General features: G+C 40.9%; 2 protein-coding genes across 4 annotated transcripts in view; one reads left to right on the top strand and one right to left on the bottom strand.

The window, feature by feature from the left end:
* Window positions 1-5,714, top strand: part of tshr (thyroid stimulating hormone receptor) — a 22,008-nt gene extending 16,294 nt beyond the window's left edge. The window contains exons 9-10 of the mRNA XM_032542523.1: window positions 2,049-2,237; window positions 3,257-5,714. Coding sequence (XP_032398414.1) covers window positions 2,049-2,237; window positions 3,257-4,703 — 1,636 coding nt within the window. The 3' untranslated portion in view covers window positions 4,704-5,714. The remainder of the gene's footprint in view (window positions 1-2,048; window positions 2,238-3,256) is intronic.
* A 6,767-nt stretch (window positions 5,715-12,481) lies between these two features.
* On the bottom strand, window positions 12,482-24,281 carry gtf2a1 (general transcription factor IIA, 1). 3 transcript variants are annotated; one of them, XM_032542520.1, is made up of 10 exons: window positions 24,051-24,281; window positions 22,282-22,383; window positions 21,333-21,537; window positions 20,368-20,432; window positions 17,457-17,532; window positions 17,211-17,353; window positions 16,104-16,208; window positions 15,552-15,794; window positions 15,038-15,127; window positions 12,482-14,190 (listed from the first exon to the last, which is right to left on the bottom strand). In XM_032542520.1, exons 1-10 carry the CDS (start codon window positions 24,078-24,080, stop codon window positions 14,083-14,085), a joined length of 1,167 nt encoding a protein of 388 aa, XP_032398411.1. In that variant the 5' UTR covers window positions 24,081-24,281; the 3' UTR covers window positions 12,482-14,082. The 3 variants fall into 3 exon arrangements, with proteins under 3 accessions (XP_032398411.1, XP_032398412.1, XP_032398413.1); XM_032542521.1 differs by having other exon boundaries at window positions 17,229-17,353; XM_032542522.1 differs by lacking the exon at window positions 24,051-24,281 and adding an exon at window positions 22,470-22,541.
* Window positions 24,282-25,555: the final 1,274 nt, after the last annotated feature.

Raw genomic sequence — 25,555 nt, 5'->3', positions numbered from 1 at the left:
AACAGGAAAGAACGGAAGGAGGGAGCCACAACAGCAAGAGCAACGTCCGCACCTCACAAACAACACACACAGAAACGGACATACACAAAAACGCACACACAAGCCAACACACACACACAGACAGAAACAAGATAAGGGACCAAAGACATGCGCAAGTAGAGTTTACGCAAGCTGTAGACAGTTCCAAATATACAACATCCAAAAAAGAAAGGGTCCTGAGACAGAGGGTTATTAAAGGTATACTTCAAAAATAATGTCCGTTTTTGGAACCGCATCCCATACTAGCAGTGCATACTGATTTGGCCAAAATGTAGAATGTAGTATTGCAGTATGCAAACAAAAGCAAAATCTGCAGTATGCCAAAAATACCCAGATGTTGTACTGATTTGGAAAAAAATAAGTATTACTGTTGCAATGATATATTTCAAATGTACATATTTGTTTAAAAAGTCTGCATAGCTAATAGATAATAGGCTTAGTTTTCTAATTTCATTATTCACACCATGTCACATTGGATTTGAACAATTTCCTCATTCATAATGTGCAGACTGGATGAGACATGTCTGCAAAATGGATAGCGTATCATCAAAGAGTAAAAATCATTCCACCACAGCTGTGTCTCTGAACCAGGAAACCTGAAACGCATTGTGTGCAAGGCCGGTAGGGTGAAACTTCCGACGTTTTTCTCGATACTGTCATCGTTTTTTGCCATTGTCAAGCTTTTTAAAGCCGAGTCCCCGTTTTAAAAAGGTGTTGGATTGCCAAAACCCTTTACCATGGCTATCAAGTTGCTGTTATGGCTCTGATCTAGCCATTAAGTGTCTGGTTAGATAAATGGGGTTGGTGTGCAGGTCTGCCTTCTCTGTTCCACTGAGGAACATGTCCTGAGTGAGGTCACCTCCATGAGGTCATGGGCTAAACATCTGGGAACGACAAAATCAGACTGACACTCGGAATCTGTGCTGCTTTTCTTGTCCTTTTTTTTTTTTTTTTTTTTTTTACAGCCTTACACAATGCGCCCCATGAGAGGAAAAAAGAGCAGAGGGCAGGGAAGTGGGGAGAGCAAATAGGACTAAAAAAGAACAACTGAGCTCTTAGCAAATATAAAATGCGTTGGCTTGTGTTTCTTTTTTTAATCAGATTAATCAGCAGATACAATGACTTGGAGGTTTAATGGATTAGGAAACTAAAGAAAGCAAAAGAGAACTTGGCCTCTACTTAGGGGGGTTGTCCAGTGCTGAACAGCACAATGTCCTAATAATAAGATCACACGGGATGTTGGTGAGATTGTCAATCCCCCTGCACGTCGTTTTCCCGTTCAGCTTGAGCTTTAGCATGACAGCCGAGCATAAGAAATAGCACATGTAATAGTTTAAAGATGATGGAGAGTGGAGCTCACTCATGAAAACAGATGGAGGGTGGTGTTTAATCCATCTATGAGATCTCCGGTCTCATCGTGTCTGGCTCCTCTCTAGATTTGCTGATAGTATGTTTGTTCCAGAAGAAGGTGCTCAGTGGGGACTGCTTGTCATTCTTTCAGTTAGTCAGATGCAAGCATAGTATTCAGTATTATTTATTAGCATCTAGTAAGTCAGTGCATTCTTACACGATTGGCTATGCAGAAAAATTGCACTTTATCAGCGCCATCTGTAACCTGTCACTTTAGGGGGAAAGTCAAAACATTTCGAGGTACAAGTATCACACAGATGTCTTATGTTTGCTTGGAAAGATACAATGTATAATACAAAAAAAAGAGGCAAAAACAATGATTAAAAGGTTCCTTGACAAAATGTCACAATTTATGACTAAGATCTCAGACAATATCAGATCTTTTTTCCTAATAACTGTAGGAGTTTTTTCTTGTCAAGTTTCTTTTTCTTGTAAACATACAATTTCTTTCTCTGAATATTATCCCCCTACCCCAGCTCCTTTTTTTTTTTTTTTTTTTTAACCACCTTCAACGGCCCTAATAAACGGTCTTACAAAAATATATGTTAATGCATCGTATGTATCTTTTTAAATGCTTTCATTCCCTTTCTGTCTTAAAGAGACGTGTCGCTGACAGAGATCACCTCCCTGCCAACCACAGGTATGGATTCTCTCCGCGAGCTGAAGGCGCGCAATACCTGGGCACTCAAGAAACTGCCCCCCATCAAAACCTTCAAGCACCTCACCATCGCCAGCCTCACCTATCCCAGCCACTGCTGCGGCTTCAAAAACCTCAAAAAGAAACGAGGGTGAGCTTTTGTCAAGTCTCCCATTTTATATCCGTTGAATGTACTCATGAGGGTCAGAAAAGCACAACACACTGGTCAGTCTGAGAAGCACCTTCAGCGAGAGACTCAGACACCCACAATGCACCACAGGAGGTCGTTCCTGCCTGTGGCCATCAAACTATTGGACTCCTCCCTCTAAGTGCTACACACGTGGTGTGTCAAAACTGAACTCACAACACGTATTTTCATATCACATCACACAACGTAAATATATTTTTGGGCAATTATGTGCAATAATTACTCGGTGCAATAATCTAGTAGTGACATGTGCAACAACTGACATTATTTTAGTCTGACATGTTTCAGCCACTTGTTCGCTGCTGCTACTTATGTTCACACTGTACTTTATTTGTGTTCAATTGCATTTTGTGCAATCTATTGTATAAAAACAATATGTTTCACCCCATCATACTTACTTTTACTAACTAATTTACATACTTTTTATTTTTTGCCCTTAAGCTATGCAACGTTATATAATTATTGGGAAAATGTTTCTCTGATCTTTGGCTTAAATTTGACTGTGAGCACCAGCAACTTAACAGGTTTTCATCAGGGATCAATAAAGTATTTTAATTCTGAAAAGTTAAGTGGAAGCATCACAAGATGTGTGCCCATAGTGTTTGAAAGACAAAAAGCGTCAAATAGAATGCTCTTGTGTTTTTGGTTTATTTGGATGATCTACCACAGTGAGTGGGGCAGCTGCACTTGTATGGTGTGGATCTTGGCAAGGATTGAATCAACTCCTTGACGTGTATACCTATAACTTCTTACATTGCTGCCATAATTAGCGTCACTCATTGCTGTTATTGTAGGAAGAAGGTTCAGCCAGACCAATAATGACTCTCAAAACAGGAATCGCCTGTCTTCAACTGGATATATAAATGACACTTAGTGCGAGTAAGCGTTAAAGCCAGGTCTGTGTATTTTTGTCTGATTTAAGACTACAGTATTACTTTATGGAATCAGTCTGTGTTTTTCAGCTTTTTGGAGTACATCATCTGTAACCTGACTGCCTTCTACGACCAGCATCACAAGCGTTCGGTGGGGCCCCTCGGCATGCCTTCCCTCCAAGGGGACAGCGTGGTGGAACCAGTGCCAGACCAGGAGCCGAATGACGGGAGCCACAGAGAGTCCGACCAATGGAGAAGAGGAGACTTTCATGGAAGCCTCCACTACCACACCTACTTTGGGGGGCAGCCAAATGAGGATGTGGGTTTTGGAGAGACCCTCAAGAACCCCCAGGAGGACACCAGCCAAGACTTTGACAGTCGTTATGATTACGTGGTGTGTGAGGAGGGCGAGGAGGTGGCGTGTGCGCCGGTGCCAGATGAGTTCAACCCTTGTGAGGACATCATGGGTTTTGGCTTTCTGCGAGTATCTGTGTGGTTTGTGAGTCTGCTGGCGGTTCTGGGAAATGTGGCGGTGCTCCTGGTGCTGCTTACCAGCCACTACAAGCTCTCTGTGTCCCGCTTCCTAATGTGTCACCTGGCCTTTGCCGATCTGTGCATGGGGATTTATCTGCTGCTCATTGCCTCAGTGGACCTCCACACGCGAGCCGAGTACTTCAACCACGCTATAGACTGGCAAACGGGTCCCGGCTGTGGACTTGCTGGGTTTTTCACAGTCTTCGCAAGCGAGTTGTCTGTCTACACCTTGACAGTGATCACTCTGGAGAGGTGGTACGCCATCACCTTCGCTATGCGGCTGGATCGGAAGCTGCGTCTGTACCATGCGGCGGCCGTGATGCTGGCCGGCTGGATCTTCTGCCTCCTGCTGGCCCTGCTCCCGCTAGTCGGGGTGAGCAGTTACCAGAAGGTCAGCATCTGTCTACCGATGGACACCCAGTCCACGGTGGCTCAGGTCTTCATCTTGTCCGTGCTAGTGCTCAACATCCTGGCCTTTCTTGTCATCTGCGTTTGCTACTTCAAGATCTACTGCACGGTACACAACCCTCACTATCGCTCCGGATCCAAAGATACCAACATCGCCAAGCGCATGGCTGTGCTCATCTTCACCGACTTCTTGTGCATGGCGCCGATCTCCTTCTACGCCATGTCCGCCGTGCTGGACCGGCCGCTCATCACTGTGTCCAACTCCAAGATTTTATTGGTACTGTTCTACCCGCTCAATTCCTGCGCCAACCCGTTCCTCTACGCCATCTTCACCAAGGCCTTTAGGGGGGACATATTTATCCTCCTCAGTAAGGTGGGCCTCTGTCAGCAGCGAGCGCAGCTGTTTAGAGGCCAGACGGTCTTGTCAAAGGGCAGCAGCGGGACATCTCAGGTCCGTAGAGACAAGGTTAAGAAAGGTGGAAGCAGAGGCCAGGAAGAGGTGCCCATCCACCTAAAGAAGTGCTCCGGACATACCTGCAATCAAGCCATCTGCCAGCAGACGAGCCCTGAAGAGAGCCAGAGCCTGAAGACGTGAGCCAAACACCCGCTTGGCGTAGTAAAAGCAAGACAGGTTCAGGTGGGAGAGGAGAGGCCTTCAAGTGTTTGTGGACAGATCTGTTTGGATATTTAACAGAAAGCACCAGTATTCTGTATCTGCTTTAGTTTTTCAGGCCAAGTTCAGCTGTTTTCACAATTTGGGCTTGGAGGATTTTATGGTTCCAGTTGTTGGAGAATATCAAGTGTCTCTGAAATGTGAGCCTACTTCATCCACCTTATAGTGCTTTGTATTTGGAGGGACAGGCTAGGAAAGAACAGATTATTTTAGGAAATATAGTAAAGATTAAAACTAAAACATACATATATAACTATGAATAAAATTGATTTTTCAGTATCTTTAATTTAGTTTTACCTCTGCACAGTCTAGTCTATATAAACAATATATGACAACTAAAAAATATCACAAACTAAAAAAGAAATATGACAGATCTTTAAAACTAATCTTGCGATAAGACCTTCCTGAGGCGCACTATTCATTCTTGGCTATTTTGTTCAAGGACAGCCTGCTGGCTCAGTGCGGTTCACAGTGAAAACTTGTTTTAAATGTTTTTAAATGTAAAAACACTGCATCTTTTATTGTCTTATCAATACCTCTGGATATGATGTCAATACACGACAGCGTTTGATGATTTATGGATGAAAACAGGACACATTGGTGTTGTTTTCTCTGTTAACCTGAAACCCTAAAACTGAAAAAGAAAATATGGACAGGTATATTACAGTACCTCTGTGATGTTGGAAAGTGGACTCTAAAATTGTACTTTTATGTGGCTTATACCTGGGAAAAAAAAAAAACAATCTATCATTTTCGTAGATTCATAAAATATTTGTGTACTTGTGTTCTTTATTGTGTGTTATTGCGAGTTGTTTTTAATGATACTTTTACTTTCCCTTTCTCTTCACATTGATCAAGCAAAACAGTATGCAGAGGCACGTCCTCAACTCCCGAGAGCATGTGATCCATTTACAAAAGTAAACACAAGACATATTTGGATTATTAGCAATTTTCTGCAAATTACAGACAGGTATGATAATCACAAATATATACGGTTAAAGCCGTCTCTCTCCTCTGGAATGTCATGGTTGTTTTTCTAGCGCAATCATGATATTTTTCCATCCTCTTACGGAAACATGTGACTTATACAATCATCAGAGATAGCCGGGAAAGCTTAAAGCAGCTGAAACATATGTGAGCCGGACCGCTGTAACTTGTGCGATACTGAGCCATTATGAGTTAAAGGACACCTTCTGCCAATGGCGGCTTAACATCTGGTTAGTATTTCATCTGTTGGGTGACATTTTTTTTTCAAGAAAACATACAGATGAACAGGGGGGACTTTCCAGGAAAGAGGGATCACCACAGACCTTTTTTTAATTTTGCTTGCTGGACAGTTTGTTTCAGTATGGAAAATATAGTAAAGCATTCCCAACTGTATACTACTCTTGTGCTTTCTCAGAGCATCGTTAAAACCTCAGAACTGGAAGGATTTCTAGTTTTAAAGTTGAAAAAATTAAGAGTGGCATCTGCTCGCTGTGTTCCAGACTTGACTCACGCTGTAAATTCCTAACAGACCAACAGGACATCATTTTCAGCTGAATGTTTTCCACAGCTTCGTGTCCATCTCCTCCAATCACCCATTCACAACCATCCAGTGTGGACCCTTCAAAAGCTAAGCACACAGAGCTGGGGCATGATGTGCCTGGCTGCATTTGTAAGGGGCCTCCTCCCTTCCACTGCCAGTTAATGTTAACCCACATGTCATACTTGTTGCACGAGTGTGCACTTGTCAGGTTTGATAAAAATCAAAATGACTGCACAATTGCATGGGTGAACACGAAGAGATGGTTGTGACATACCTGCCCTCTGAAACACCTCTACTCAGGATTCATTAAAATGTCAAGTGTTTTCTTAAAGCCATTAGGATTAGCTTACTAAATATCAGAGAATATATCAGAGAAACCAAAGGGCCGAATGAACAGATCGTGACTTTGACTGGATTTATTTTAACATTCTTCACATTACTGGTTCTCAAGCCTGCCTGACCATTCCTCTCCCAGTATTCCAAATAAACCCATTGCCGAGCTGTTCCTCAAATAAGCAGGACAGGACCTGGCGATGCACCTCTCAAACACCAGATTATGTTGCTAAACTCTAAAGACAGTGGGAAAAGAACCCTGAGAAGGACTGAAAAGAGAAACGGAGGTGCTATCAGGAGATTTTGAATAGTTTCGGTCACTCGGAGGAGGTCAGAGTCTTCAAGTATCCATCCAGCAATTATTCCTGGGAACATAAAATCCCTGCATTTATGACGTCTTTCCTTACGTTATTCCACGGGCCAGCGGGCGTGGACGGTCCTCTTGTAGAGTCAAGTTTCTCTCTCTCAAAGAAAACCCTTGAATTACTACTAGAGTGAACCACAGAGTCTAAGTCAGTGAAAACATTGGTCCCTGTGTTGTCTGAGTGGTTCTACTCATCAACCACAAAAGTTTCGGACAAGAGTTTTTATAGCTTTTACGGCCACCAAACATTTCACCATGACATGAAGTTGATTCATGAACAATCTACATCCATGCAAGACAATAAGATTCTCACTCTGTTTTATCTTTTTGTGCAAATGTCTAGGTCATTACAAACTCATTTGCATTGCCCAGGTGGATGGCATTGGACCAAAATGACTAAAACGCCATATTGTTCATTAAATGTGCGTAGAAGGAACACCTGGCTAAAGGGCTTTTTTCAATCAAGTCTTTCAATTACTTGTGCACTGATCCTCTCAAAAGGACTGTTCTTGCTACAACGTAATTTTTTTCAAGCTATTCAAATATCAAAAGATGTTGAAGCTGGGGCCTTAAGAAACGGATTTGCAAGACAATATTGAAACTTTTCTCTTTTGCCAAAGACGATTGGTTCCATCCAGCTTTCCGCAAATCATATTTTATCAGCAGAGGTGTGGGCTCAAAGCACACAGCTTGAAACTGAGTCAGACTAAAGTCTTGAATCTGAACACATTAAAGCTGGATTTTACTCCGAACAAAACTAATTTGTATGGCGTGCCGTCTGAGCACATCCTAAGTGTTCACTGCTGTTCCCAAGGGTGTAGCGGACACGGGTACATGGAGGACATGCTCTTTGCTCTTTACATGACTGTGTCCTATGTCCACCACACTTACAACACGTCTAAATTGATTTGAACGCAACATAAGTAGGCGACATGCACGTTAATCAGGTTCTGTCACTTGATATAGACTCATAGATGTAAGCAATGATAAAATAATATATAATACAAATATGTACAAAAGAATATAGGGAGGAAACCTCATTTAAATATGCAATAATTGGAATCAGTGTATTATGGGATACTGTAATAAGAATGTGCCAGAAGCTACATAATTTGGGCTATTACGACCAAATGTTTATTCGGGGAGGCCTGCCCCCGGACACCCCTACACTACTTAAATCCATAGACTGTATATTATTGACGGTCTATGCTTAAATGTTACCAAGTCTCCCATTCTGCAAGATGTGGCAGTAAAACAGTGTGGAACGGATTACGGAACTGTCAATGTTTTCATCAATGTTACATGTAAGCTACTTGGAATCCACAATTTGGAGAGACAAATGGTACATGATCTTACAATAAAATTCATCCTCCTAAACAATCTGCCTCCTCACTTTAGCCCCTGTTTGTTCCAAAAGACAGCACTCGAACGTCGGACAAGATGCGATTTTTAATACGGGGATTAGTTCCCTGTATTGGTTCAAATACGGGGATAAATGCGTATACTTTCATCTTTTCTCTAACGCATTCATAGTGTTATAATTACAGTATTTGTACATGCAGAAAGTGACAAAGGTAAACCCTGCTTATTTACTCAGTTCACCTGCTCAATAGCTCCGTGATGTAGGCATGCTCTTTGATGTTGGAAAGGTGTTGGGGATTGAGGTGTTGAACCTTAGATGGCTTGAGTCCAACCATTTTGTTTGGACTGATGGTCTTCAAGCTCTTTTTGTTTTCCAGAGAACAGCAGCAGAGTTGTATTACTACTTATACAAACGAACAGCTGAGTATATGGGAGACCCAAGGCTGTATGAGGACTTTCTGTGGTTGCGGGATTTTGCCAGAGGTCGTCAGTGAAGAAGAGACAGTTTTTTGGACGGTTGAAGATGCAGACCATCCAACAGGCACTTCAGTTGAAGCCCTCTGCCCCCTTGGGACCTGGATTGATAAAAATCACAAAAAAACATGAATTTGATGAGAATACAACTTCATTTGGACTATTGGCCCCTTTGATTTAAATTGAATTGATATCCTCACCATGCCCAAAGATTAAAATTGCTCTCATCAAACAATGAGCAAATCCACTTTTTCATAAAGGTAATTTTTGAGTTGTCATAGTAAGAAAAGCACGGGTGTTACAAACAACATTAAAGTCCCTGAAAGCCCACACAGGTGTTTTGAGTTAATCTGGCTGATTAGACCTCTCCCCGTGTGTGTGGGTGTGTTTAAACTGTTTAACTGACATCTTCCTGAGTCTCCTCTTAGCTTTATTGCACCTGTTAGGGCTGGACAAATTACACTTTTATCGGTAGATGAAGATTTGTGACCTAATACATTCCCATCAAATCTCTGGCCCCCTTTAAAGATTGCTTGGTTCTATTTCCTTCCAATAAAGTTACAACAGTGTGACAATACCAGGACCTTGGAACTGAAGCAGCTACATGGAATTTAACAATAGAGGAAAACCAGGAAAGGAGGAATCTCCATTAGAAATGGAGATAGGCTCTTTGGCTAAAAGAGCTTCACAGACTACGGTAAACTCAACATGCCACAGCCAACAGGCCTGGCTACTACATTCCACTGAAGCCTACAAACTCTATTTTGCCATGCAGCTGATTGGCAGTCATAATCAGTTAAGTGGTAAGCAGAGAAAGCTATGGAGTCTAAGCTAGACATCTCCAGGGCCTCATTATAAGCCTTATTTGCCAGCAGCACAGACTCTTGTGTCTGAGTGCCCACTTCATCAGAAGCAGCAAGGATACATTCTTCCTCCGCTAGGTCTGTTCAAGAGGACTGAATAAGTCTTTGTGAAGAGTGATATATTGTAGAATAGACAGCTTGCCTCGAATCCATTCACAATCAAGGACAAAAATCTCCATGTATGTAGTTTCTGATTCATCTTTAATCTAAGAAACACCACACCATTATCTCATGATTACCCACAAGGAAATACACAGGGATGGTATTGGTTTGGTTTAGAAAGAGAGGAAAGACATACTATGACAGCCATCCAGACACTGGATTATACAGCTAGAAAAGTGGAATTTAAGACCAGCTAAGGCAGATTCTGGGATTTACCAGAGACCGTTAATATTAAGTCAATGGGACTTACACATCTATTTAGCAAATGTAAGGAAGTGATTTTCCAACCAAGGCTCCCTGTTGCAGTTGCCAGGAGATGTGGAGTAACTCAAACTAACTTAAATTAATAAATACTCATATTCAACACTTAAACTAGCTATGTGTTGCATTCTAACATGTAGTTAGCAAGTGTGCAGAGAAGTGAAAAGTTACCTAATGTAGGCTAATGGATGAATATAAGCTAAAGGTAAACTGGCTAAAATTGCTAAAAGTAATGCATACATAGTTACAAAAGTTAGCTAACATAATAGACAAGTTACAATAGTTAGCTAAAGGTAATAGGCCTAGATTTTTTCAATAGTTAGCTAATGGTAATATTCACATTGTTACATAAGTTGGCTAAAGTATAGGTACGCTGTTAATAGTTTGGTAAATCTAATGGATACGTTTTTGCAATGTTAGCTAACTGTAGTCAATACATTGTTAAGTTAGTTAGATAAAGTATTGGATAAGCTGTTAAAATAGTTGGCTAAAGGTAATGGATAAATTGTTACAATAGTTAGCTAACATTAATGAAAAAGTTGTTGCAATAGTTAGCAAACCATAATGGATAAATTGTAGTTATAGTTGGCTAAACTAATGGATAATTTGTTACAAAAGTTAGCTAACATAGCCTAATAGATAAATTACAATAATTTGCTAAAGGTAATAGATTTTTTTCAATAGTTTGCTAACGGTAATATTTATATTGTTATTTTTGTTAGATAAAGTAGGCTACTAGGTACGCTGTTAATAGTTAGCTAAATGTAATGGATAAGTTGTTGCATTAGTTAGATAAAGTACTGGGTAAGCTTTTAAAATGGTTAGCTACGTAATGGATAAATGGTTACAATAGTTAGCTAACAATGAAAAAGTTGTTGCAATAGTTAGCTAACCATAATGGATACATTTTAGTTATAGTTGGCTAAAAGGACAAGTTGTTACAAAAGTTAGCTAAAGGTAAATTGTTTGGTTAGCTAAAGCTTTAGTGCTTAACTTTTTGATATTAAATAACGTCCATTACATTAGAGCCAGTGACAAATGAGTTGTTACAAAGCTAATTTGTAGACTATCAGCTCAAGTCTCTCTGTATTTCTCAGTATGGCTATGTCTAAAAAATGATGCCGCTCGGGCGACTTTCGCACGCAGAAACTGAAGAAAAGATTACCTCAGAAGAGTCCATCATGGTTTTTTAATCCTCCTTGGCTACAACTGCACGGAGAAGTGGTTGCTGCGGGCCGACAATTTTGTTGTCATTAGGCTACCTAAAATTCCTCATGGGGGCCACAGAAACTACACACTATAGTTGAACAGTAATGGATAAATAGTTGAAGCTCAAAAGGTTGAAATGTCCAGCTCCCGCTAGGCTACTCCAAGTGGCAGAAACACAAATGCAAACTTGGCGGGACTTTACATTGGCAGTTCATTGTGAAAAAAATATCAACTTATACATTAACGTTGTTAAATAACGTCCATTCAATCAATTCAAACAACCACATTAGAAAGATGGCGGGTAATGTTGATGAAGTGATGGAGTTGATGAGGGCTGTGGGGGGTAAATCTGACAAAAACAGGATAGTAACCATGGTAATATAGCAAGTGCTTGAAGACCATTTGACTTGAATAAAGAGTGACACTAATATATCCAACCGTTTAAAATTAAGGCTAAAAATTGACATTGACTTTATGACTTTTGTTCCAAACGTGATTTAATTTTCTTTTTGATTAAATGAATATGAACAATACATTTCTTATCTTAGCAGTTAGAACACACACACACACACACAACAAAACAGTCAGAAAGCAGAGAATACATTTTATAGACATCCTTCTCATAAGCTTACCTATCATTTAGTAAAATGAAATTAAGTTCAAAGGCACACGTAACATTAATTGATAAGAAAAAAAGAATCAAGCAACAGAGTGGATTTGTGTTTTGATTGTGACTAATCATGGAGAGCTACTGAATGCTGCCCTGAAAGCCTGGGGTTTTTCTTTGTGTTCTACTTAAAATGTGTTAAAACATCTTTTGGCACATATGTTATTTGAGGATAATAACGAGCCAATACCAACATCTAGTTAAACGTGACTTTGTTTCCGGTGTATATAAATCAAAATGGATGCCATTATTTTTTAGTACATTTGGGGGTGGGAAAATCAGAAATAAAAAATTATATATTTTATTACCATGATATTATGTATGGGAAGTTTTACTGTAAGAAAACTACTTGTACAGCTTTTGGTTCTACATAGACATAGGTTCTACATTTGGGTCCTTATCAATGATTCTTCTGTAATAAGGGTTCTTTAAGATCAAATTCTATAGAACCAACCATCAACCAAGTCGACACAACAGTCAAAAAACACATACTTTATTTCAAATTGCTGCAACAGGGGCACTAAAAACAAACTGCAGAGAAACACACAGGCCCCAGAGTGAAACTCACTTTGATAGAAAATATTCTTTTAAAAAGTCATGAATAAAATGAAAGCACAGGAGAACATATGGTGGACAAAATGATTTGGATCCCAGCTTTGTGTAGCTTTGTCCAACCGACAGAGGGAAAAAAGGAACACTTATTAGATTATAAGAGCACAGTTTGGTGCGGCTTTTTCAACCTTAAAAAAAAAAAAAAAAAAAAAAAAAAAAAAAAAAAAGAATTTCATCAACTTTCAGGAATAAATTAAAAAAAAAAAATTAAAATAGGACATTGCCCTGTCCCCACCAAAAATGACTAATTAAAAACTAATTTCCTACAGAGACGTTTTGAGATTGTGGGTTGTGCGAGAAAACCCCCCCGAATAGATTTCCAGAGAAAAGCGGTAACAACACATCAATCAACATACACCCGTGAACACACTCACCACTAGCCTGACAGTCATTGTACAATCACACTCTCTCACACACACACACACACACACACACACACACAAATTTGACTGACTAATTTCACAACACATTGAAAAACTGACGTGGAACTAAAAGAGCAAAGATACACCAACATGACAAACTTTCAGACATTTTGTACAATTCTTAAATAAATTCAGTGTTGGATCTGTTCTTCCTTTTTTGTTGTCGAGAATTTGGATAAAGATGAAATGAAGCTCCAGAGAAGCAGATGAGGAAAATGGATTAAATATTTTTGGATTGAGCACTCATTAGAAGATTAAAATAATGCCATTTAGCAACTATTAGTTATTTTAGGGATTAATGTAATTTTACCTTTTTGTCTTGAACCTTCATCAAACACATTTATAAAAAAAAAAAAAAAGATTAAAAAAAAGTAAAGTTTAAATTGTCAATACATAAAAACACTCTGGAGCACCATTTTCGTTACCATGAATTGAGACAAGTTATGATCCAAGAACGAAAATCAGAAGCCAAATTTTGATTCTGGGCATTCTAAAGGCAGCAATCCTGACTGGTGGCACTAAGTTTGGACTTAAATGTAGACGCGAGTCAATCCAGTCGAGCGACTACAGTGCATCATGAAGGTGTTTCTCATCTACGGGGTTATAAGGAATGACCGCTGACCCTCCTGTGGCAGGACAGGCCAGATCACCCTGGTCCACTACACCTGTACGATATGAAATGCTTACTTTCCAATGCACGTGAATTCTCTCAGGAAAGGAAAAAAACAAAAACAAAAACGTGGAGAAGCCTGGAGGAAGCAAAAAAAGATGAACGCTCTGCTCTGTTCACAGGCTTCCCCTTACCCTTGTAGGTTTCGCATCCCACAAAGCCAGTCGAGTGTTTTTGACGACACCCAGGTTTTTTACGGTACCTCACAGTCCTTTGGGTTCCTCCGAGTTCTCAAAGACTCAGAAGAAGTTTCCTGAAATGAATCCAGTCACAGGATATGGAAGGATATTAAAAGTGTCTGTTAACTGGATAGAAGGAGTGACAGAGTTCCTGCTCCTGTTGCTTTGTCTGTTTTGTTTTTTTTTCCTTCTACTTCACCATTCGGCATCCCCAATGGCTTTGGAGAAGACATAGTCTCTCCCATTCAGATTCATGATCCCGTCCTTCAGGTGGAATTTCCATTTGTTCTTACTTCTGTGAATCTGGGGAGTAAAGAAAAGGAAATGAATGTTGTGGGCGTCAAGGACAGATGGACACCGTTTCATTTTACAGTGGACACAGTCTCTAATGTCTTTAGCCCATGCACACAGAAGACTCAGCAGGACACACACTTATGTTAACCAGCGTTAACCACTACTTCTTTAAAAGCACTGAATTAGCATCAAAAGGTTTTGTTAACTCCTTAGACCTGTATGATCCTGCTGGTCAAACACTGCATTCAAGAAAAAAATGGGCATGTACCAAACGCAGCGCTAATATCCAATAATGGTAAAGGCTCTCACATGATAAAAGTATCGCTAAAATGCCTCACAATTTTACTATATGGCAGCATCATTTTTTGTCAAAAAAAAAAAAGAGAGATGAAAACGGCCATGAAACAAGGCATTTAGCACATAATGAAGGCAAAGATATAACTTCAAAGGTATAACAATATAGGAAGTATTTATTTTATTAAGCTGAAATAACAATGTTTAAAGTCCTGTGTAGTAAAACTACTGTGCTGTGGCTTTTGTTTGTATTGTCTCCTTGATTCATCAGATTTTTTTGGGATTACTGAATGAAAAAACTACAATGGCAAATTGGTGACTCCTAACAGCTCGTAGGTGTAAATGTGTCAATGTCAGCCTATACGTGTGCTAGTCCTGCAACAGACTGGTCACTTGTCCAGGATTAGAGAGTTGATGAACTGAAATTAAACAAACTACAATTTTTCAAAAAAATAAATAACACATGCGTTAGTGTAAATTCTGCATGCAGCACACAAATACCGATACATGCAGGTTGAGTTTTGTCGTGCCATATTCTCCCACATAGCAGATCCTTCCTCACCTTGTCATACTGGCACACCACTACATTCTCTGTATCAAACAGCTCCTGGTCCTCCTCATCACTGACGTCGTCGCCACTGTTCAATGGCTCCTGGCGAGGAAACAAAGCCAAAAAGTTGGATATTCAATCTTCTGGATATGGTGAAAAAGCCTTTTTCAACAATAATACACACAGAGTGGCTGACTGTGGATATGTTACAAGAGAAACACACAACATTCTAAGTACATAAGTGCAGTAGGTACGTGGAGATACCGACCCCACGCCGTGGCCTGACGTGCACCCACCCAGAAATGTAACTAGAGGTTGCGGCGACGCATGTCGCTCGGCCCTGACTTGGTAGCGTTGGACAGTTTTTGGACAGTTGAACTTACTTTTTCAAACACTGATCCACAATTCTAATTATTTCTGCTGAGCCTGATAGCATCCAACACTGTAATGCATGTGCCATTAAACCAAAAAAACATTTGTACTGTTTTACGTCACATTTTACAGTCTGGTTTCATGTGGTGCCCACCTCTTCCACCTGCCCGTCCTCTCCCCCGTCCTTGTCCTTCTCCTCCTCCTCATCTTCATCATACTCCTCCTCCTCATCCTCGTCCTCCTCCGAGGAGGTGTCTCCGGCCCCGTCCACCTGGAGCATCTGGGCCTGCTGCTGGGCCTGTGGGGGGCCCTGTTGTGCCGCTGCACCCTGGGCCTGCTGGAGCTGAGCTGTTGCTGCCTGACCAGGCTGCTGCGTCATAGCGGTTGCCTGCATCACCTAACGGGGAAGGGCCAGCAGAAGAAAGAAAAACATAAGGGTGATTAGTTTTATTAGCGAGTTAGAGGATATATGTAATATGGAGAAAAACAACACTATTCTAGATCAGGTTTCCTGAGCATCATTGTTCATGCTAAGGATAATATTAACTAACATACTTAAGTCCCAAATTGATACAGATGTCAATAATAGGACAAAAGAATGCAATGATAGGTGGGAAAACAGAAGTATGTTTCAGACTAAAAGTGCATAGCAAACTTCCGGAAAAGACCAATGAATCGGTATGAAAGGAATTGAAGAAGTGCTGACCTGTGGATTGCCTTGGACTTTGTTTCCTGAAGCTAAGACAATCTGCTGCGGCTGGATGATGACCCCTGTTTGCTGGGGCAGGCCTCCCTGCAGAGGAGCCAGGACCTGGACACAGTAAATGGGAAAAAGTCACACTCCGCAAACGCTCTAGGATAACTATTACTGTATTGCCTCTGCACTCACATGTGGGAATTACATCGTGAAACAGTACAAATGTATATAAACGCACTACCCAGCATTTTGTAAATGTCTCAACTTTTAAGACAAAAGTTGCCCCTGAACATTTTTTGGATTTCCTACACTGCGGTCATGGATAGTATTTCTTTTTTTCAAAGCCAAGGACCTCATACTTGAAAGACAGACCGAGCAGGGACCCCCTGCTATACTATAAATAAATGTATAGAATTAATTTGCATATTAAACTGGGCCTACAATAACTTGTAGGGCAGCCTAAAACCTTGATACATTCCTTCTTAGAGCATAGAATAATATGCTATTCAAATAGCCTAAAAATTGTTAACATGGTTTTACAAATCCTGTTATAATGTTAAACATACAAGCAGCACAGTGAAACCTTAGGATGAACTGTATCTGTGGATGGCTACCTTCTTAGTGACTACCTTACCTACTGTAGGCCAGCAAGCAGTGGGGATTTATATTTGCTAATAATATTTTGGATTCATGCTAAGACTTTCAAAAATTAACAATCATTCAGAGGCCCCCCTGCATTGACTGAGGACCCCCTAGGGGCCCCGGACCCCATGCTGAAGATCCTTGTCTTTGGGTAAAAGGGTGACGTTCGAGTAAGCTTGGTTTTCCAGAATGTTTATTTTTTTCAATGGCTTTTGTTTCAAGTTTTTATTTCCACAAGTTGGTTCTACCACTGCTTCAGCTCCGGAGGACCAACAGTATGGAGCCAAACAGCGTACTGTACTTGACATGGATTGATTGGACACAAGATGTCAATTATTATACACTATAAGTTGTTGATCGTTTTAAAATAAAGACCAGATAAACAAGATACGTGCAGCCATGCTGCACTTCCAGCCACTTGGCTCTTAATTGCCAACAGTCTTGCCTTGGTTTACCAAAATGAGGTGTTCCTACCTGTCTAATGGGGCATACCTGCTGTATGACCGGCGCCTGCACGCCCCCCGGCTGCATCTGCTGCTGCAGGAGGATCTGCTGCTGTGGCTGCTGGATGATGTACTGAGCCCCATTGGGAGCACGGACCACCTGCAGGATCTGGCCTGAGAGAGCGCATGCATCTATGAGTTAACTTCATTTGGCAATATATGAAAAGCTAAAGTATTTCTTCCCAATTTGATGCGCAGAAACGTGCAAGTGGTTCACCTTGGCTGGTGATGAGCTGTTGGTATGGGGTGACCCCTGTGGGCAACGCAAGGGTTGCTGCGGTAGCTGCTGCACTCTAGAGGAGAAAAGGAGAAAACACATGAGGAAATATAACAAGGCAGTCAGGTACACGTTCACTTGCACACACAAACAGTAAGCCCACAGGCAAAAGTTATGTGTGGACATACCCTAAAGCAGGATTTTAGGGTTTGAGAATGTGGAAAACAAGAATGCTTAAGTTTTAAAAAAGGTCCCATATCGTGCTCATTGATTCTATTTTGTGTTTGTACGAGAACATGTTTACATGCTTTAATGTAAAAAAAAAAAAAACACTTCTCATTCTGTCTCTTTATTTACCTGTATTCACCCTCTGTCCAAACGCTTCGATTTAGCACCTGTCTCTTTAAGCCCCCCCCAGTATTTACATAGCTCCTGAACCTGCTTTATAATCTATAAAGACAAATCTCACTTTTACAATATGGGACCTTTAAGGTTGTCAAGTTGTAAATGGGCTTAAGATTTTTTCAAGTATTAAGACATTTCTCTAGAGAGATTTTATCTTTTAGGAAATACAGCACAACATCTTCCCAATTAGGATGCTATTCCCTTGGCTGTTGTGATAAAAGCTGCTTTTACATCTTTGCGCTCATTCATTTTACCTTATTCCTGCCAAGTTTGATGGCGAAATTTGCAAGTGACGCTTGAACAAAGTGTTTGAGAATTAAGGCAATAAACTGTTTAGTCATACAGCACAGATGGCGTGCGGAAAAGAAGTGTTGTCGAGAGAAGGTGATGACACTACATTGTGCAAAATTAAAACTGACGAAGGGGAAAGTGCGTTTGTCTGTGTGTGTGTGTGTGTGTGTGTGTGTGTGTGTGTGTGTCTGAGAGAAAACAGGAGCATGTAAGCGGATTTATTATCCCCAGTTTTATAGCCAATATAATCCAGACTAGACTACTCTCCTCTCTTGCTTTCCATGTCCCCGTGCACCTCCATTTGTCTACTGCTACTACACCAGTTGTCCTGCTCCGAGGAAAAAACCCCTGCAGAGATGTATTAAGACCCTTTCTTCTTTTTGGCAGGCTAGGAAATACAGTTATGTTCAGAATAATAGCAGTGTGTTTGAAAAAGTGAATAATGTTTAAAATCCTTAGAATAGCTTTTAATACCATAATAGCAATGCATTGGGAACACTGCACATTCAATTCCAAATCAAAACATGACTCAAATTGATCATGATTTTTTTCTACCTTTACAGAAAGTGAAGAAAAAGGAATATTAGGCTGTTCATTCTTCTTTCCAAACTCAAACATTTACTGTATGACCTAAAAAATGCCTCACAGGTTTGCTTCACTTTGAATCACTGCATTAATATTTAGTTGCATAACCAGTATTTATGAGAACTGCTTCACATCTGTGTTGTATGCATCGACCAACTTCTGGCACCTGTGGTGCAGGTATTCCAGCCCAGGACGATTCAACTACATCCCACAATCCCTCTGTATTACTGGGTTTTGCCTCAGAAACAGCATTTCTGATGTTACCCCACAAGTGTTCTATGGGACTGAGGTCTGAGGACTGGGCTGGCCGCTCCATAACATCAATCTGGTTCATCTGGAACCAAGACTTTGCTCGTTTACTGGTGTCTTTTGGGTCACTGTCTTGTTGAAACGCCCATTTCAAAAGGCATTTCCTCTTCAGCATAAGGCAACGTGACCTCTTCAAGTATTATGATGTATTGAAACTGATCCATGATCCGTGGAATGCGATAAATAGGCCCAACACCACAGTATGAGAAACATCCCCATAACATGATTTTTGCACCACCATGCTTTACTGTCTTCACAGTGTACTGTGGCTTGAATTCAGTGTGCACGGGGGGGGGGTCGTTGGACAAACTGTCTGCGGCCCCTAGACCCAAAAATAACAATTTTGCTCTCATCAGCCCACAGAATGTTGCACCATTTCTCCTTTGGCCAGTCCATGTGTCCTTTGGCAAATTTCAACCTATTCAGTACATGTCTTTTTTTCCCAGCAATGGGACTTTGCGAGGGGGGGGGGGGGGGGGGGGGGGGGGGGGGGGGGGGGGCTTCTAGCTGATAGCTTTGCTTCACATAGCCTTCTTCTGATCAGAACAGTACTCACAGGTAACTTTAAGTCTTCTTGGATTTACCTGGAGCTGATCATTGGTTGAGCTTCTGCCATTTTGGCGATTCTTCGATCCATTTGAATGGTAGGTGATCGTTTTCCCCCACGTCGTTAAGGCGTTGGATGCCATTTCAAGCCTTTTGAAATCATTTTGGCTTAGCAGCCTATGAGTTTCTGCACGTCTTTATATGTTTTCCCTTCTCCAATGAACTTTTTAATCAAAGTCCGTTGTTCCTCAGAGCAATGTCTGGAACGACCCATTTTTCTGAGTATTTCCGTGTCAAATGCTCTATAACCAGCATGCACAACATTTGCTTCCTTCCTTAAACATGGCCCATAATTGACACCGGTTTCTTCACAGAATCAATCACCTCACTAATTGAATACAACTATGCTATTATTTTGAACATTCCCCTTTCAATTCCACAGAATGGGCAGCATGCATGTCATGACTGTTGGGTGTGTTGGTTTTCTATGACTCTACAACACTAACTAGTAAATTATTTGGCATGTAGAAAAATCACTTCAACCCAAAAATATGATTTAGGAGACTAGTGATGTTGAACTGCTATTTTGAACACAATTGTATATGCATGAAAACAACATTTCCGTTCTCTCATTTAACATGTCTTACTTACAGAGGGCTTCTGTATAACTGAGTCACTGTATATCTGTTTACAGTGGAGAAATTGTTGCATTACATATCCTGTTGTTTTTTATGTGCACAAAGCCCCCAATTTTATACGGTCATGATCTACTTACCATCCCTGTTGCACTCATGTGCTGTAGAATCTTGGAATCCTGAACAATGACTTGCTGCTGGGGAGCTGTGGGGAGACATGTTTAAGTCATAGCATAATATGCACCAAAACTAATAAAAATATCCATTAGGGACATAACGATTACCTGTGTAACGGTAAACCACGGTAAAAATATGAACGATAAATATTACTATTTTCATTTAAGATATCATTATCACAGTGAATTACCGCGTTTGGAAACCATGTGTTTAATCCTTCCCAGCTTCATCCGAGTAGTTACCGCACAGGCGCACTGTGTAGCCAACATCGACACACAACAACTACTTCATAATTAACTTCATGTGGGAGTTATTAATAAATCTTTCCGAATCTCAAAGTCAGACGTCTCTGGTTCAAGTTCTTACTGGACACCCTGCAGCGGGCCGGTGTTTCAGCAGCCAGTTTCCAATTGTTTTTACAAACCTATTGCCTATATTTCTGTAATATAATGAACGCTGTCATACTTTTTGAAACTATTTCAGCTCAACATATTGAACACACTTTTAAAAATACCGCAATAATGCCAAAAAACATCATCATTTTGGTCACTTTAACTGAGCGGTTGAATTTTCATTCCGTTACATCTCTAATATCCAGAAAAGAAAATTATCAAAAAGAAAAAAAGATCTGAACAAATGTGTCAAGTCATTTAATCTACGACTGGCTCTTAAAGTCTAAGGTTAAATCATTTAGTAGCTGTTAATATTAATTGCACTTTTGGGGTATTGGCTTCTGTTAAGAAAGCCTTATGATTGAGAAATGTCTTCAAACCCCGTTATTTTCAGTAGGAATGCTGTCTATGCATGGTCCAAATGGACATTTTTGTGGTGTGTAGAAACGTTATTCACAGATGTTAAATCATTTTACTGTTGCATTTCCAGCTTGTTCTTTTACCAGCGCAGTGTGGCAGTGAGAGGGCTGACCAACCTTGCTGCTGCTGAGGGGGCAGGATGACTTGCTGGGTCTGTGATGGCTGGGTCACCTGCTGGACTTGTTGGACCTGTTGGACCTGCTGCTGGACCTGCTGCTGGACCTGTTGCTGCTGCAGCTGCTGAGCGGCCTGCAGGGCTGCCTGCTCCTCCGTGTGGAAGCCCTCCACTGCCTTGGACTGCAACAGTTTGTTTTCCCATAGCTGAAGCATCAGGAAGAAGAAAGACGTCGCAGAGTTTTAATAATATTGTGTGATGTACCACTTTCTTTATCTTAAAGCGTATTTTTGGGGCATTTTAGGCCTTTAATGACAGGACAGCTGAGGAAGTGAAAGGGGAAAGAGAGGGGGGGTGACATGCAGCAAATGGCCGCAGGTCGGAGTTGAACCCGGGCCTGCTGTGTCGAAGAGTAAACCTCTTTCATTCAAGACAATAAATCTGTAAAGGGCATTCTCAAATTTGCATTACTGTAAAAAGAAGGGGGGGGGGCTCAAATGAGTAATAAAAGCTTAAAATCAGCCAGTTCCTACACAACAATAAAATAGAGCAGACACCTAGGTGGTCCTCAGAGTTACTGCAGGCAGTCTGCAAATTATTGTTTGAAATGAGTCTTTGAATTATTAGCTAAATGAATTGGCCTCTTCATGAAAACCAAAAAAAAACATTTAATCTACCCAACATTGCATATGCAAATAAAATGTTATACAATATGCAGAAAGGGGTCCATGCTCCATCTCTCATTCAGCTAAGGGCTAGTTGGTCTTAAAACATTGAAGACCCCTGAACTATTCAATTAAATCTATAGAGTTAAATCATGACACACGCTATCCCAGGACACTTCACAAATAAAGCAGGTCTAGACAACACTTTGGAATTTACAGAAACCAATCAATGAAGAGCACCCTAGAGTGGTTGCACACAGGAACAATGCTGCTGGGGCCTGTTACCGTTTTCAGCTCCAGAAGAACTTGCTCATCCACGCCCTCATCCAGGAACAGCTCTCGCACCTCGTTGATCACATCCTCAATCACAGACTTATAAAGTTTAGGCTATGAGGAAGGAAGTACAGAAAAGTTAAAAGAACACATTTCCATTACGGTTTGCTAAAATAGAAATATGGCTACTTGGGGGTTACTTGCATACATTTGGCGTCTGGTATTCAGAAATATGTTTAATAGGAAGACATCTAATAGACCATGTTGGTTTAAATTCACTTTTGCAGGGCCAAATTAGAATATGTACGTATAGCATGGTACATATCTATTGTAAGTGTGTAGCCCAACTCTAGAACTAGTCCTCAGAAATAATCCCTGGGATTTTGTTATAATGCATGCACGTCACTGTGTGGTTTGTTATGCTAATCCATATGAACCAGGTCTATGTGTCCATCTGTCAAGACCAACGAGATGTACAGTATGTCCATCGGTATACCGTGGCATACATGGCGCACACGGACAACTAATGTATTGTATACCGTTCGAATGCCTACAACGGCCGTGTCTAAGTGGCAGAAGAAAGCGGTACAATGTAAACAAAAAGCAACCGACACGTAGGCCACCGCACTGCATTTTCCCCAATGTCCGCAGCACGGACCTCGGTCTGTCCTTCCCTCCCCCTCGGCCTGTCTGCTTCTCCACTATTTAAAGCACAGCCTGGTGTTTATATGTAGAGCCGGTGACGTAGCGTCGAATAGCACCTTCCCATCCCGGGCAGTCTATATAGAGAGCCAATATGGCTGTATAAAACCAGGCAGCAGAAAGGAGGAGGGCCAGAACCGGAGCGAGGGGAGACGTGGAAGCCATTTTACGGAGCGGCAAACTGTGCGCTCGACAGCCCCGTACATTGAACGTTATGTGACGGAATGTGAAGGATATTTTTCGGTGTAATTTCTTATGAGAACTCAACTTTGACTTAGTAGTATGGCCTTGTCGGTGGGGAGCATGAAACAATTGTTATGAGATGGGTAAAAGTGGTGGTTTGGGACGACTATTCTGCCTGCTGCTCGTGGAATGGTGGACAATGATGAGGCATTAGATTGAGCGTGACGATTTTCGAAAAAAGGACTTTAATTTTTTCATATATATATAGATTTATAGCTCAATTCATTCGCAGTGGATGGTGGCGAAGGTGCTTTGCGAACATCTGCATCTCAAATTATGCAAATTAAACAATTTAGCTTATATTTACCATGTCTTTATGACTCGTCGACACAAGCAATGCCTTGACCCTTAACTAAAGCAACAGCACAAACATAAAATACAGATAATCTTAAATTAATGTAGCCGTACCGTTACATTTAATTTCAGAAGCCTCTAAGATAACGTACTACTATCATGACCCAACTAGCTAACTCATGAAAGCCTCTACCTTACAAAAGCCCATAACTTGCAACTTTGAAATTGCATTTTCATCACCAACCCAAAACTTCTAACGTTACACCATTTTCACTTACTTCATGTAACGTTACAACTCCTTACGTTAGCCACTGCTCCTACCAGATGGCTTTATCTGAGAGAACAATCTAGTTTCGAAAAATGATTAAAATGGCCGATTGACTGAACTCAAGTCTTCATTTTATTTGATGGAACAGTGACGTGTTTGTTAAAACACATTCATTTTAGTGAAAGAAATAAATAAAATCCAGCTCGTCGAAAAGCTTTCCATTATCTTTACCCCCATTTTCCCCCGCTGACAATCCTTAGAGATTGATCCTTACCACTGGGTTCGAGTTAGCCGAGCTCGCCATTATACGCGTAGTGTAAAAACCACACGGAAATAGGCGAGAGATAGAGCCAAAAAGTACGAAAAACGACTTAAAACAACTGGGAACGAGATTTTAAAACAGCCGGCATCACTTTTGTAAATAAAACACAGTTTTAGCGGTCTTATTTACAATCCCGGGCTGCGACTCCCCAGCCGTCGTCCTTCCGTCGTTGTCCTGCTTTATATACTGAGCGATGGAGCTGCGAGTGCGCGAGACATAGGGCAGGGTCAAGCCGCACATCGCGCGAGATGTCGTGTGGCAAATGATGACCAATCAATACACCTGCTGCTGGGAAATGTAGTTGATATGTCTTAAGCTTATAATACATCAACGGTTGTAAGCGGTAAATGAATGTGCACAGATCGCATTAACTTTGTAATGCTCAGTGATCATGCTGTAAATATTATGACCCATTTAAGGACTAAATCACCAGGAGCCATACTTACACACTGTTAGATATTTGTAGATAATACAATATTTATATAAAGTGGGAAATACTACAATTGAACACATATAAACCCAAAAGGAAAACCTGGATTTTAGTTTAAGCTTTGTTGTGCAGTGAACAAAGTGCAGAAAGTGGGATACATTCTCAATCCCCATTCTTTATAGTTGGTCTACATTAAGCCTGAATCTGAATCACTTTACACTCAAACGTGTTTATTGTTTATAGTTTTTTTTGCGTTGGTTTATAGTTCAAGAGCATTTTTCATGTAGTAACATCTTGCTGCCACAAGAGTGTGATCACACCACATAGCAGAACTCCAGAAAACAAGCTCCAGTTCTCTGACTCACACACACACACACACACACACACACACACACACACACACACACACACACACACACACACACACACACACACACACACACACACACGATCCATTCACTTTGTACAGGATGCAACTATTTTACACATAATTCAATAAAGTGGGTATGTAAGTGAATTTTTAGATGAGCCACGTCCATAGGTTTTGTTTTTATTAAAATTAGCCGTCTCCTGAGGGACTACCGGGGGAACATTTCTAAAAACAATAGGCTAAAGCTTTGCATTAAACGAGAGCTGACAAGAGAATGTTACCTCCACTTCTGTCTCCATGGAAACTTGACTCACTGGTCATTCTGTGGAGATGGATGATACAGACCGGGAAACACACACTTTGGTGTTATTCCTCCAAGACGTAATGTCACAACCGACTTCTTTAAATTCATTTCACCCAGGTGAAATTCAAGGTCTACCTCACAGTGATGAGAATACGCTTTTGAGTTCAGTTCAACCTTTTTCTTTGAAAAAAAAAAAGTGTAAAGTGGGTAAAAAGAGGATTGGAGACTTGTGTCCAGGAGGCTTTTCTCAAACTATGAGATGTGAACAAACATAAAGCTGTGTTTCTGAGGCATGTCGTTGCTACCTTTTGAGTCTCACTGCACAGTAACGAAGTAGTGTGATACCCCCCCCC

Source organism: Etheostoma spectabile, chromosome 18, assembly GCF_008692095.1.
Source record: "Etheostoma spectabile isolate EspeVRDwgs_2016 chromosome 18, UIUC_Espe_1.0, whole genome shotgun sequence".
In the NCBI taxonomy this organism is placed as follows: domain Eukaryota; kingdom Metazoa; phylum Chordata; class Actinopteri; order Perciformes; family Percidae; genus Etheostoma; species Etheostoma spectabile.
The sequence above is the reverse complement of the archived record's forward strand: the minus strand, read 5'-3'. Positions and strand labels throughout refer to the sequence as shown.

Coding starts and splice junctions, on each gene's coding strand:
- gtf2a1 (XM_032542520.1), bottom strand. CDS start 24,080: ATGGCGAGCTCGGCTAACTCGAACCCAGTG. Junction 21,538..22,281: donor TTCTTCTGGAGCTGAAAACG/GTAACAGGCCCC, acceptor CTGATGCTTCAG/CTATGGGAAAACAAACTGTT. Junction 17,533..20,367: donor ACATGAGTGCAACAGGGATG/GTAAGTAGATCA, acceptor TTTCTCCTCTAG/AGTGCAGCAGCTACCGCAGC.